Genomic DNA, 15,286 nt, shown 5'->3' with positions numbered 1-15,286 from the left:
ATTATCAATGAATATTTGTTTCTAACGGCAAGGAATTCAATGGCTTTGCAGAGGTAGCTGTGAGGTACCCTACTGCCACTGTGGCCATTTGTTGTCCCTTAAGCCTGGACCTTCCTTTGGTTCTGAATATCCCTTCTGTAGCTGCAGTTGCCTGCTACCTTTTGTTCATTATCACACTCCGTGGAGACCCCATTTGGGGATCTCTTGCTGTCAGTTTTTCTAGCTCCTGCTGTAGAAACCCTTTGGAGCAATCTCATTTTTTAACCCTCCGTTGCTTCACTGCTCAGCCTCAGGGTTTTTTTTTTGTTGTTTGTTTGTTTGTTTTTGCCATCATGAAAATCCTAAATTCCTTACTGCCTAGGAGGGCTTGGGCAGAAAGAAAATCTATGTGGGAGTCGCTGTTGGAGACAAATTAATTTTCTTCCCATACTTTGAGGGTAAGAAGGTATTTCCCTGACATTCTTCCATGGGACTTCAATGTTTACTGCCATCTTTGGTGTTGTAGTTTTGGGGTACCCACTTTAGGTTGGTCTATAATATGGGAAGCTACTCTCTCTCTTAAGGATTGGGGAGACGTACTGCTGGTATCTTGAGTTATAAATTAGATTGCTATTTCTTTGAGCCACTAAATGATGTAGCTACAATTTATGTTTAAGAACTTTTGATCAATAAAAAGTTTAATAATGTATCTTTAGAGAAATTGCATTTCATGTTTCAAATAACCAATATTATAGTACAAATATAGTATAGAACTTAAAAACAAACTTGTGCTTGCTTTTTTGTTCTTGTTCAGAATGATTTCTTAATTTTTTTCTAATTGCTTAATATACCAAAACAACTTCTTTTGATTGACATGTTTAGTATTTGTAGGTTTTTTGGATTTTCTTTTGTTTTATTAGAAACCGGTACATTTTTGAAATACTAGGTTTATTAAGTTAGAAACCATCTGAATAGAATTATAGTAGCAGTATCTTTGAAAGCAGTTGGGGTGGAAAATGACTCATCTTGAGGGGACTTTAAGGCAATTTATAAACAGTGATGTTTGCTGAATAGAGGTTTGCCTTTTAATCTTCCTGCTTATGAATAGTCACTGGGTGTTTTCATAGAATCTGTGGCTTCCAGTAACTTGTCTTTCCAAGAATGTTAAAATCAATGTTTATGTCAGAGAGATCTTATAGCTACAAATGGTTATCTCTGTTTATGATCATATTCTTGAGCTTTTGTATATATTAAATAAAAACTTTGTTATGTGTTTAAGCTTTTTTTGTTTTTAAAATCAATTTATTTTGAAGTTACTTTATAAATTTTCTTGTATAATTTTCTTTATATAAGGGATGATTTCACTTAGGTAATGTTTGAAAATAAAGATGATTAAAATTTTTTCATTATAAAAAGTCTTAAAGATACACAAAAAAAGGGAGGAGTAGTACACCGAACCCACACTTATTTATCACTCAGATTCAGCTATTGTGAATAGAAATTTTAACTGTAGGAAATGTTGGCTTTTTACTTGTCTTTTTTTTTTTTAATGTAACTATTTTGCAAACTAGTGGGCTAATTTGCAATTTTTATTTTGTGCAGATGATGTGATGCCAGCCACTTACTGTGAAATTGATTTAGATAAAGAAAAGAGAGATGCATTTGTATATGCCATAAAAAATCATTACTGGTACCAGATGTACATAGATGATTTACCAATATGGGGTAAGTATTGTATGTTGTATTTAAGATTTGGGAAAATTTGCATAATCAGAATTTATAAAATGACTCTGTTAAGGTGATTGTGTACTGGATCATGATGTAAATGTGTTTTCACTGTTTTTTACAGAATGATTTTAATACCAGTTTTATGGTCACCTGTTGCTTGAAGAATTTTTGACATTGCCATGCCTTACATGAAACTTGCCTAAAATATAACTTTTTTATAGTATAACTTTTCAGATTCAAGAATGAGAAGGTGCTTAGAACAATCTAAAAATTTCTTCTGCTTCCATTTTTTTTCATATCTTAATTTGTTCTTTTAAATACAGTTAAAGGGACTAACAGGATTTTGGAGTTTCATTCTGTCTTTTTCTCATGTTGGTACTGTGGTAGTATGGTTTCTTGGTATGATAGTTTCTTGAATGGCTTATTTTGCTAAAAAATGTTTATGTTTTTGCCCTTATTTATCCATATTAATGGAGAAGAGCTATGGAATAGTTAATGCCAATTTATGAATAATCCAAAATCATTTATGTTGGACTTGATTAAATTATTTATAATGCAAAGCACAGCCAGCTGTCGTGGCCAATATGTTTGATCACATTTTTCTCTAATTGTTTCTTTCTTTTGTCTCTGGAAATCTGCTGTTATGTATAATGAATGTTTCTTCTAATGCTTAAAATTGTTAGCAGATTACTGTCATCATGAGCAGTAAACTATCAAAGTCTGAACATATCAGATCAGCATTTAATATCATACTAAGATGAAATTTAGAAAGTTAATATCAAGAGATAATTATATGCATCATCATTACTGTGTTGCATGTTAATTAGGTATATGTAGTTAGTATATCATATAAATGACGCAGTTACCATTATGGTAACACAGACATTTCTCTGATCTGCTCTGACAGTGGTAGGAAGATGTGCTGAATATCCACTGAAGATTTTTCTGAGCCTGTAGTTCAGGGAAACCCATTGGTTTGGGCCTCCTTCATATTTGAGAGAACAGGTTTCTTCCCTATTGTTTTCCCTTGCTTACAGGTTTGTGCAGTGATGCCATGATAGCTCATTGTAGCCTCAAACTCCTGGGCTTAAGTGATCCTTCTCCCTTCGTCTCCTGAGCAGCTGGGACTACAGGTGCACCCCACCATGCCTGGCTCTTTTTTTTTTTTTTTTTTTTGGTGTGTTTGTAGAGACAAGGTGTCTCGCTTTATTTAAACTAATCTCAAACTTCTGGCTTCAAGCAATCCTCTTGCCTCAGCCTCCCAAATTTCTGGGATTATATAGGGATAAGCCATCATGCTTTAGGTTTTTTCATTCACAGCTGTGGGGCTCGTTAGCAACAGTGGCAACTGTGCTTTCCTGTGTTAAATTTATTATAGCCCTGGGATTTTAGAATATGCCCTGTTTGGGGAAATACTTTTGGATGTCCTTGAACGTCTGAACCATGGAGAATCCTTGTCAGAAAAAAAAAAAAAAAAAACTTTGTATCTGACTTTTCGTGGGGTAAAGGTTTCAGAGTCTTTTAAATGCCTTTTAGAGAGTAGCTTCTTACTTGATATAATTATGTCTTTACCCCCAAAGTCTGGTTTTCAGAGTAGATAGGTAAATAAACCTTAATGAAATTAATTATTGGCTGGGCGCGGTGGCTCACGCCTGTAATCCCAGCACTTTGGGTGGCCAAGGTGGGCGGATCACTTGTGGCCAGGAGTTCGAGACCACCATGGCCAGCATGGCGAAACCCTGTCTCTACTAAAAATACAAAAAATTTAGCTGTGCATGGTGGTGCACACCTATAGTCCCAGCTACTTGGGAGGCTGAGGCACAAGAATTGCTTGAACCCAGCGGGTGGAGGTTGCAGTGAGCCAAGACTGCACCTTTGCACTCTATCCAGCCTGAGCAACAGAGTGAGACTTTGTTTCAAAAAAAAAAAAAATTAATTATTAGAAGGATTTCATGCTAGTGTGGTGGCTCACGCCTGTAATACAGCACTTTGAGAAGCTAAGGCCAGGAGTTTGAGAACAGACTGGGCAACATAACGAGATTCATCTCTACAAAAAAATAAAATATTTACCCAGGCGTGGTGGCACTTGCCTGTAGTCCTAACTACTCTAGAGGCTGAGGTAGGAGGATTGTTTGAGCCCAGGAGTTTGAGACTGCAGTGAGCTATGATTGTGTCACTACACTCCAGCCTGGGTGACAGAGTGAGACCTTGTTTCAATAACAAATAAAGATAAAAGAAGGATTTCATTATCCCCCTACAATCCCAAGCAAAACAAAACTATACTCCTTGAATTTGTACCAATTAGAATCACTTTGGTTAATAAATAATATTTTATAAATATGATTATATTTTTCCCTAATACTTACTAAAGCGTAGGGGGAAGGCCCTAAGGAGTAACTTACAGAGCATAAAGCTATTGGGAACTGTTTAGGCTTGGGTGGAGAACATTGGACAAACAGCTGGCAGTCTGAGGGCATGAGAGATGTATCCTCAGCTACCACCTATAATATTTCCCTAACATTGTGGATCCTTTTTTTCCAATATCCCAAATTATGATTGAAGTGATAATTTTAAACTGTATCCTTATTACCATTTATCTTCACCACTCCTTTTATTTCGCTGATTTCCCAGGGACAGATCCAGTAGTTGAGGTATAAAAAGGAGACATGTTTTGGTACCCATATATACATGTGTACATCTTACTGGGAATGGGTGGATCATAGGTTATTAGAGAAAGTACTAGACTAGGGATCTGGAAACCTTGATTTTAATTTTGGTTTGACCACTAATAGCTGGGTAACCTTGGCAGATGGTGATGTAAGCACTTCCCTGAAATTTTGAGATGTTAGGGAGTGGTATTAGTCCATTCTAACACCACTATAAAGAAGTACCTAAGACTATGTAATTTAAAAAGAAAAGAGGTTTAATTGGCTCACGGTTCTGCAGGCTATATTGGAAGCATAGCGGCATCTGCTCGGCTTCTGGGGAGACCTCAGGAAACTTACAATCATGGTGGAAGGTGAAGGGAGAGTCAAGAGTGGCCAGGGAGGGAGAGAGGGCGGAGGTAAAAAAAAAAAAAAAAAAAAACTTAATGAGCATTTAGCTTGTAGGATATTTTAAATATTAAGTGGTATTACCTTGTATAAAGTGTTTTTTCTTTTGTAGGTATTGTTGGTGAGGCTGATGAAAATGGAGAAGATTACTATCTTTGGACCTACAAAAAACTTGAAATAGGTTTTAATGGAAATCGAATTGTTGATGTTAATCTAACTAGTGAAGGAAAGGTGAAACTGGTTCCAAATACTAAAATCCAGATGTCATATTCAGTAAGTATTCAAATAGTTTAATGTAGGAAGTAGTGTTTGTGACCCGATGTCAACAATTGGTGGCTTTGAACTTTAGTAAATGAAAATGTAGCTTGAAATGGGATGCAACAGAATATTATTAAAACTATATTTTCTCAGTGTACCTAAGTAAGCCTCCTGAAAGCAAAGAGAGGATTTGCTTCAGGTCTGTAGTATTAGATACCAGTTATGCCTTTGCAGGAGCTAAACCATTTGGTACAGCCAAGTTTACTGTTGTAGCTGGGTAATTAGACTAACCCAGTCATGTATTTTTATGGTTACATTTTTAGATTGCAGTACTTCATGTTGTTTCCCTTTCCTTTTTAATGTTGCAGATAGAAGTGATGCTGTATTGAAAGTTGCTGGATAGATGTAGTTTATCATGGATTGCTCTGTCATTTGGAATAATACACTCCTGCACAGTGAGAGCTTGTCAGAGCCTTTTAGCAACTGTCAAGCTATTTCTGTTGTCTTAGGCTTAAAAATAGTAGAAATGAGAGAGAAATTCAGTGTAGGTAGCCTCTGCCAGTTATTGCTTCATAGCTGGAATGAGTCCATTGCTAGTAGTCAATTTTGAAAGTTTTTCAAGCCTTGTGCATATGTACCCGATGCAAATAATCCTTATATAACTAAACTTAATGAAAAAATTTTATAGTTGTAATAAAAGTAATGCAGTCTAAAAATAAAGATTTACAGATTCTTTTTTTTTTATTATTCATTCAAATATTTATTGAGCAGCTAAGGAGATACGAAGGTGATTCAGAACATGGTCAGAGGAGAGGCGAATGCACAAGTAATAGAAAGCAAAGGGCAAGGTTCACTGAATCACAGCAATCAGAAGAAACTGCTTTAGGGAACCAAGAGTGAGATTGTTTCCAGCCTGAAGAGGCATCCGTGGCAGATCAGAAAAGGAGATTGAGATTAAAATAGAAGACTTCAGTCTGGATTGTTGATGATACTCAGTATGGACTATATTTGTCTCTCCTTTTCTTTTCTCCCCATCTTTGGGCTTAATTTACCAGTAGTGCCCTGGACTGTTCAGTGCACTTTTTGTATACTTGCTTGCATTTTTGCTTTAATGTTTTCTACAGAACTAGGTCCTTTTGGTGTTTTAGGAGTTTTTTTTTCCTGTTTTTGAAGGATTTTTGTGCTTTTGATCTTAGTGTTGATAGTTTTGAGTCTTTTCCATTCTGATTTGACTTTTGTGCATTTTTGGCTGGATTATCTCATGTAGATTTCTTCACTGGTGGTTTTTCTTTAGTTTCCTCATCAAAATCATCATCATCATCATCATCTTCATCAGCAGCAAGTTTTACTTTTTTCTGTGGAAGCTTGCTACCACCTCCAGGGACAGATCACTTTCCAGATATCCTTAAGAATTTCACCTCCTCCTGTTCATCTTCTGATTCTGCATCTTCCTCCACAGCTACTAAATGCTGTCCACTAATATGCACTGGCCCTGAACCACGCTTCAACCATAAAAGCACTGGTGGTGTGATTTCAAAGCCCCCAAGGGAAACCGTTGGCTGTGCAGACATTTTCAAAGGTGCCAGTGTTATTTAATTGGACTGCCTTCATAATTCATTACCTCTGCTTCAACAATATGCAATTCATCCTTTGCACCAGCCCCTAAACTGACCGTTCTTAATGATAATTGGTGGTCATTTTCATCATTATCCACCTTAAAGTGATAATCTTTGTTGGCCTTTAGTTCACAACTGAAAAGATACTTCTGGGGCCTCAGGGGGCTCATGTCCATGTCCATCGAATCTTCCATGGGGTGGCAGCACGCATTTAGGTGGGAAAGAAGGCAGACGGAGATAAATGACTTCTGCTCAAGAGAACAGCCACGCAGGACAGAATCACACCAGGCAGATGTACAGATTCTTATTTTAATTGATTTAGACACTTGTGATATGAGCTTATACTAATTCAGTTCATATCACATTTATCAGGTCATAATATGTAAGTCAACAAAAGTAAACAGTCCTTGAGAACTGAAATCACCCCTCTGAGGAAAGTTGTTAAGTTTTGTCAATAAACAGAAAAGTTGATTAGTTTTATCATAATCGTTTCCACTTCTCATGTTGTAAGTAACTTTCTTCCATTTCTCTAGTGAATTTTAATTCTAAGTGTGTGTAAATCTATATTTTGCTCAGAGTTTTGTCATCAGATTATTAATTTGTTTACTGGCCTTTATTTTCAAATGAAAAAATTTTTTTTAGGTAAAATGGAAAAAGTCAGATGTGAAATTTGAAGATCGATTTGACAAATATCTTGATCCGTCCTTTTTTCAACATCGGGTAGGTAAATAGTGTATTTTAAGACATTGATTATGTGCACCAATTCGTTCAACAAACATTGAGCATCTGTCATTTGCAGGGCACTGTGTTGAGGACTGTGGATTAAAAGATTTAGCTAATGGTGATTTAAAGTATGAGCTTGAAATCATAAGGGTGATGGGGAGTTTTAGAGGAGCAATCAAAAACTTCCTTCTTTGTGCTTGTGGTTTAAACCAATTAAGAGATAAACAAAGAAGAATATAACATACGGGAAGCCAAAATATCACTAATAAGGTGAATATTAGATGGCTGCGTTGCGCAATGAATAGCGCATTGGCCTTCTAATGAGGTGAATATTGGAGAATGTGGCTTATATCTATCTGTGATCAAGTGGGCTTCTTACTACTGAAACTCAGAATTAGACTTAACACACTCAGAGAGTATATTATAGGCTTCCCTACATGGGCACTTGCCCTTATACAACTTACGGTGTGAGAAAGAACAGAATGTATGCATCAGAAGTAGGTAATGAGAGAACGGATTGAGATCAGGAATTTCTGCTTGTGGAAATCCTTCCATGTAGAAAGAAACATCAAGAATGGGAAGAAATGGCCTCCCACTTCCCCAGCCCCCACCGACAGATACTTGCTGAATTTTAGTTCATAAAGCCGGTAGCATTAGTGTTGGTTTTGTACAGGTAGTTTTGATTCTTTGTAGCAAAAATCACACTTTGTTTTGGTGGTTTCCTCCTCAAGGATGGAGATAAAAAGACAAGGCATAAGGGTATCCCTTCTTCTGAATTTCTTCCTGAATTGTTGCTTCTTTCTTTTGATCTAATCTTTTGGACTAGAATTTTAAAGTTTATTAATCACCTATTTTTGAGATGGCCCGTAAGTTTTTGTTGTCTCAGATTTACATATTACTGTTAGGTTCCATTCTTAGACTCTACCGGAACCTATCACTACTTCTGATCTTACTCAGGGTTCAGAGATTTTAACAATTAAGCTATTTGGAATTTAGTCTTTTTTTGTTTTTTTTGAGACAGAGCCTTGCTCTGTCCCCTGGGCTGGAGTGCAGTGGCATGATCTTGGCTCACTGCAACCTCCGCCTCCTCGGTTCAAGCGATTCTCCTGCCTCAGCCTCCCGAGTAGCTGGGATTACAGGCACACACCATCATGCCCGGCTAATTTTTGTATTTTTTTTAGTAGGGGTGGGGTTTCACCATGTTGGTCAGGCTGGTCTTGAGCTCCTGACCTCAAGTGATCCACCCGCCCTTAGCCTCCCAAAGTGCTGAGATTACAGGCGTGAGCCACCGCGCCCTGCCTGGATTGTCTTTACTGAAGGATTTAGCATACTACTCTTGGAGCTAAAATTTTTTCCCCTACCTCAATCCCCACCTCAACCCCACCTGCTGTGTGTTCTCCTCGAGTATAATGCTCAGGCAATCTTCAATAGGGTATGGACACAGATAATTTCAAGATTTAGATAACATTTGAGAATATGAAGGCTCTTAACTGGCACTCACTACTGGAACTCTTAGGTCTGCCTTGATTCTAGCCCCACTGGACATTGACAACTTAGGGGAAAGACTGCCTTTTAGTATTTTCACTATGGAATGGTATACTGTATTTATTACTTCAACACATATTAATTGAGCACCTGCTATCTGCCAAGCACTGTATTAGGTAAGTAGGATACATTAGAAAATAAAAGCAAAGATCTATACCCTCTAGGAACTTATGTTCTAGTCAAGGAGACGTGAAATAAACACAATAAGTAAAACACACTTTATTCAAAGAGAAGTGTGTCAAAAAAGAAAAAGTAGACAGCAGAACAAGAGTACCAGGGGTCGGGTAAGTTGCAGTTTTATATTATGTAGTCAAGGTAAGCCTCTGAAATGGACTGTTGAGCAAAAGCTTGAAGGAGTTGAAGGAAATAAAGAATGTGGATATTTAGGGGAAAGAGTATTCCAGGCGGAGGCAACACCATTGAAAAGCCTATTAAAGTGAGGATATGCTTACTGTGGTTTGAGGACTAGCAAGAAGATGAAGTCAGAGAGGTAGCAGGAGCCAGATTATCCATGGTGATTTTAAGGACTGCAGATTTTACTCTTAAATGCAAAGGAGGCAGGGGAGCACTGTAGTGTTTTCAGCAGGGGGGTAACAAATCTGACTTTTGTTTTTAAAGGATCAAATTATTATGTGGGTTCAGGAAGTCAAGGGTAGAAGCAGGGAGACCAGTGGAGAGGCTGATGTAGCAATCCAGATAAGAGGTAAGATAACTCAGATCAGGGTGGTAGCAGGGTAGGTGATGAAAAGATGTTAGATTGTGAGTATATTTTGAAGTTAAAGCTGGCGGCATTTCGTGATAGGAAGGTGAAGAAGGGTTGAGACAAACTCTAGGGTTTTCAGTCTGAGTGGAGCTGACATCACTGGGGCTGTATTTGGAGGAGATTTAGAGGGGAAGATTAGGGTACAGTTTGGGACATGTTCGTTTTGGTGTGTCTGTACGATATCCAAATGGAGATATTGACTGGCAAATTGGATATATCAGTCCTGGAGTTCAGGAGAGAGGTCTGGGCTAGAGATACAAATTTTGCAGCAATTGGCACATGGATCATATTTGTGGCTATGAGACTGGATGTAATAATTGCTAAGGAAGGGAGATGTAGAGAGAGAAGAGGACCAAGGACTAAGCCCTGGGTGCAGTAGTAAGAGTTTAGGAAGAACAGGGGAGTTCAGTTAAGGGCTTTGCGGGGCGGGGGGGGGGGGGGTGGGCGGAGGTATGATGTTCTGAATGCCGAGAGAAAAAAGTGTATCATGGAGGATAGAGAGATTAGCTCTGAATTTTTGCTGATGGGTCAAGTAAGATGAGCACTGAAAAGTGACTATTGGATTAACCTGAAGTCATTGGTGAACTTGACAACGATTTTGGTATAATGGTGGGGCATTCAGAACCTGAACAGAGCTGCTGTAAGAGAGAATGGGAAAAGAGGAATTAGAGACGGCAATTATGGACTTGTGAGGAGCTTGGCTGCTAAAGGGAGCAAAGAAATGGTGCAGTAGCCAGTGTGGAAAATGGAATTAGGAGATTTTTCTTTCTTTTTTTTTTTTAAATGTAAGAAAAACATTAACTTTATGTGCTGATGGGGTTCAGTGGAGATTGCAAAACTGGCAATGCAGGAGAAAAAGGAGAGAAATACTGCATCGTTTTCCTTAAGTAGAAGGAAGGGATATGATGTACTGTACAAGTATAGGAATTGCTTCTAATACAGTGACTAATAGCACAGGCAAAGGAGCTAAAGCTGAATTCAAACTGATGCTTTGCCGCTTACTATGACCTTGGTTAAATGATTCAGTTCTTCAGCTTCTGTTCCCTTAATAGTGAAGCAAGGATTATAGTACCTTGCAGAGCTGTTGGGGAATTTCACGTTGATATAAAGCACCTAGTTCAGTGTTTGGCACATAGCAGGTAAGAGGCAGTATTGTTGGTATAGTTATTTATCTCCAGTTGCATTCTAAAATTTATGACAAATTGAGGGTGCAGCTTCAGGATTAGTGACACTAGAGGGTGCTGGCATGCAGCATTAGTAGGGTTAGTAAACCCCTTTGTGACACCAGGTTTCTTTATTTTTAAGAAGTATTTTCCCTGGTATAATAATTTCACAATTATACAACATCTCATAATTTTTAGAATAAAGGAATATTATAAAATTTCAGGTTATTACTACATTATAATAGTGTATATCTTAGATTAGAAAATAGCAGAGCCTTGTTAGAAATTACAACATTTTATGTGTGTCTAATTAGTATAGTTACTAGTAACTATATAAAACTTCTTTTATTTTAAAAAATTTGATAAATTGACTAAAAGATGGTATGTGTCATTTTTCTTTCCCTCTTGAGCTTTTCTGGGTTAACATCTCAGGGTGGGAACAAAATCAAATCTTTGGAAAATCACAGACTGCTTTTATGAACCTTAAATGATACTTTTACAATAAACTCAGATTTATATAACCTTTTTTGAGCAAACATTTCAAAAAACAATGCATTTCTTGGTTCCTTTATAATTTTACTGGATGCTCAATAAATAAATTGTTGAATGAAGCAAGGAATAGTCTTCTGAAGAGGCTGTCTCCTGTTTTTCAAGAAGATCCATAGAGTTTATCTCGTTCCTGAAACCTCAGGGTGGATAACAGAGCCAGGACTGCCCTTCAGCTTCAGGCACATATTCAGCACGTTAGCCCAAGTTAACATATGTCCTAATCATACACAGCAATGCATATGTATGTACCTGTAGAATTTTAGAGCAGGAGGATATCTATGAAGAACCGGAATATGTAGATAAGAGGTTTCATGGAGGGGAAGGTACTTGTGTTGGAATATAAAGACTGGGTAGAATTTGCTAAGGGGAGTAGAAGTAGATCCTATGTGAGAAGAAATTATAAGAAAAATACAGAGGTGGAAGTGAGTATGCTGTGCTTGTGGATTCTTGAAGAGGGATAAGCCTTATTGGAATATAGAATATAATGGAAAGAAAAGTTGACTAGATAAGGTGAGATGGCCATATTACAGGAAGTATAGAATATTGGAGAAAATAGTTTAGATTTGATATGAGAGAAATAGGGTGTACAACTGTAAATTTTAGAATAGAGGAGTGATATATGAACCTGCTTTGGAAAGATTTCCTTGATAGCTTTTTACAGGATAAATTGAAAGGAAGGGGAGAGACCAAAAAAAAAAAAAAAGGCCAACCAGGAGGCCATTAGTGCTATCAAGGTATGAGGTGATGGCATGGGAATGAAGCAGAATGGATAGATACAAGTCATTTTGAAGAAAAATACATGCTTAATATTACATACGAAGAATTAAGGAGAAGGAAGAGCCAGAGATAATTGTAAAATTTCAAAGCCAAATGTTAGTACCATTAGCAGAAGTTAGAGAATCAGAAACAAGTGTTATATATGAGGTGGAAGATTATGAGTGTACTTTAGGGCAGTCTGAATCTGCAATTCCAGAAAGACATTCAAGTGGAAATTATTGTAGTTAGCAAAAGCCTGAAACATGAGTGAGAAAGAAGACTAGCGATTTGGGGTGGGATGGGAGGTGGGGGCGAGGGTGTTATCATCATCATTGGAATGCTGGTTAAAAGTTCTGAGAGCCTAAAGAAGTCACAGCAGAGTACTAAGACTGGAGCTTTTGGAGAAGTTCACAAAGGATGGGAGGAGCCAGCATGGAAGATGAAAGAGGAGAAGCAGCGGTCAGTGAAGTAGGATGCTGTAGTGTCAGGAAAGGTCAGATGTGGCAGAGAGATCAAGGAGAGTGAGGCAGATAATTGGCTGCTGAATCGGTTTAGAAGTTCATTGCAGGCCTTTGAGAGAAATTTTGTGGGGCAAAAGTGAGATTGTATTGTGTTTTGGAGGAAGTGAGGGAAGAACTGGAACATGTCTTCTTTGAAAAGTATTGACATTGAAAGGATCGGGAGGTGAGAAGATGAAAAGAATGAGGGACAAAAGATGAAGCAAACACTTCAAAAGAGAATAATAGCAATAACAATAACTTTTAGATTTTATTTAGTGTTTATGATGTGCCAGGCACTATACTATTTGCTTTACCTTTATTGTTTAAACTCTATGACAACCCCAGGGAGTAGACATCATTGTAGATAAGGACCTTTGGAGATTGCTGATGGCTGGTGAAAGGTGGAGGGGTTGGGATGCAAAATGAGAGGAGAAAAAACACCTCAAAACTGGATGTGGAAAGGTTGTGTCATAGAAGACAGAATTTGCTTCAAGGGAAGGCAGCAGAAAGGATGGCATTGGGGCCTTGAAGAGAGGAGAGAAATTTGGGGACTATCCCTAAAGATCTTTTGGGAATTAAAATGTAAATAAAGAAATAACTGGGCAGTGCCACAGACCTAGTTCAAATCAGATATGCTACATTTTGAGTAGTACCTTGTGATTATGAATCAGAATCTAGATGTAATATTGTAACAAATATGTGGATAAAATCAAAGCCAAGAGCTTCAAGAACATTGAGGAACTAAAGGATACCTCAATATTCTATGGAACATGGATTTGGAAAGGGCTGAATTATGATGGTGACAGGGTGAGGATGAACTAACCTGGAGCAAGTGAAGCAAATCATTCAGGATGGTGACCTAAGTCCATGGCAGCCAGCTATAATAGTTTAGTCTTAGTATTTTAAGGAGGTTTTCAGATTGTTCAATTAGGGGGAAGGGAACTAACATTTACTGAGTATCTAAGGTGCCATACTTTATATATACATTATTAAGCCCTACAAATCACTTAGAAGATAAGTATTAGCTCCTCCATTTTCCAGATGAGAAAACCGCGGTCACATAGTCAGAAACTGGCAATGTTTGACTCCAGAGCCCATGTTTTTTCCATGTAATGCTGAATAGCATAGGTTATATGGCCAAATTGTACTTTTTGTTTTTAACAATAAATTTGATTTTGAAAATTGATATAAATGATAGCATGTTTTCAACATATGGGTGCTTATTGTAAAGAAAGCCAATCCCCTTGGCATAATGAATACTCATCCTCAAAGTGTCTGAAATTTGGATTTTTGTCTAAAGGATTTAATTAAAGACTTTTTTTTTTCTTTGCATTAACATCCAGTTGTCCTCATGGAACCTATGAATTTTGTGGCTGATATTGCAGGTTGGTAACATTTTATTTTCTGTTATTTTAGATTCATTGGTTTTCAATTTTCAACTCCTTCATGATGGTGATCTTCTTGGTGGGCTTAGTTTCAATGATTTTAATGAGAACATTAAGAAAAGATTATGCTCGGTACAGTAAAGAGGAAGAAATGGATGATATGGTGAGTAAACATTTACATTATATTTGTAGAAACATTTTAACTGAGTGTTAAGTTTTAAATGTTGGGAGGTAGGTCATAATTTCTTACCGGAAGTCTTTGAGTTTCCACAATTCAGGATTTTTAGAGTTAAGAAAGATGTAAAATGCCCAGTGTGGTCTGTAACCATGCCCTGTAATCAAATAATATTAATTTTTTTTCAGGAAAACATAAGAACATTCACCCGAAGTGGGATAAATAAATAGTGTAACCTCTTGTTAGTTCAAGCCAAGTTTTGCCACCAAGTAAGAATATGTCTAATACTGTTAAATACTGCTTAAAATTCAGGGAATGGGTAGAAGGATTAATTTATGTTCAGTTTAGTGGGTTCAGAGGAAAGATTTGTTTTCTAAGTTCTTTTACTAAGTTAGAGAACAAAAAGTGTGTTACATAGAGTGCTAGCTAATGGATATTCGGTATAGGTATACTGTATCATTAAATAAATTTAGGAAATTTGTTTTAAGAGACAGGCTGGAGTGTAATGGTGCGATCATAGCTCACTGTAACTTCAAACTCAAGAGCTCAAGTGATCGTGCCACCTCAGCCTCCTGAGTAGCTAGGACTACAGGAACAAGCCCGCACCCCTGGCTATTTTTTTATTTATTGTAGAGATAATTTCACTATGCTGCCCAGGCTGGTCTTGAGCTCCTGGCCTCAAACGATCCTCCTGCCTTGGCCTCCCAAAGTGCTGTTATTATAGGTGTGAGCCACCGTGCCTGGCTTGGGAAATAGTTTAAAATTTTAAATTTTAATATATTAGGGTATATTGTGAAGTATCAGAGGGTGGATAAAGCATTTGGTACCTCTTAACTGTATCTGATTAGGATTCTCCCCACCAAAACAGATTACCTGAGGGACTTCTATTCCTTAGGAAATATTGTTTTAGAAACAAGCTGTGTTAGAAACTGTTTAAGGAGCACTTGCTTACTAAGGTTGCAAAGTAAAAATTGAATTCTTTTTAAAAAAATGCATATAGACTGTTAAATAAAAACATTCATATTGAATATTTCCCCCATATGTTTTCTTAGATTCTAGGCGCTAAAGGACATTTCTGCATTCTTAGGGGATC

The 15,286-nt window shown here is 37.3% G+C and overlaps 1 protein-coding gene and 1 pseudogene across 2 annotated transcripts in view; one reads left to right on the top strand and one right to left on the bottom strand.

The window, feature by feature from the left end:
• TM9SF3 (transmembrane 9 superfamily member 3) overlaps window positions 1-15,286 on the top strand; it is a 70,869-nt gene that overhangs the window by 20,078 nt on the left and 35,505 nt on the right. For both annotated transcript variants that reach the window (XM_034931229.2, XM_063607834.1), the window contains exons 4-7: window positions 1,582-1,704; window positions 4,873-5,033; window positions 7,277-7,354; window positions 14,050-14,181. In XM_034931229.2, the coding sequence (XP_034787120.1) occupies window positions 1,582-1,704; window positions 4,873-5,033; window positions 7,277-7,354; window positions 14,050-14,181 (494 nt within the window). The remainder of the gene's footprint in view (window positions 1-1,581; window positions 1,705-4,872; window positions 5,034-7,276; window positions 7,355-14,049; window positions 14,182-15,286) is intronic.
• LOC103782781 (nucleophosmin-like) lies at window positions 5,770-7,243 on the bottom strand (annotated as a pseudogene).

Source organism: Pan paniscus, chromosome 8 (genome assembly GCF_029289425.2).
Source record: "Pan paniscus chromosome 8, NHGRI_mPanPan1-v2.0_pri, whole genome shotgun sequence".
In the NCBI taxonomy this organism is placed as follows: domain Eukaryota; kingdom Metazoa; phylum Chordata; class Mammalia; order Primates; family Hominidae; genus Pan; species Pan paniscus.
This window is presented reverse-complemented; position numbering and strand designations above follow the sequence as displayed.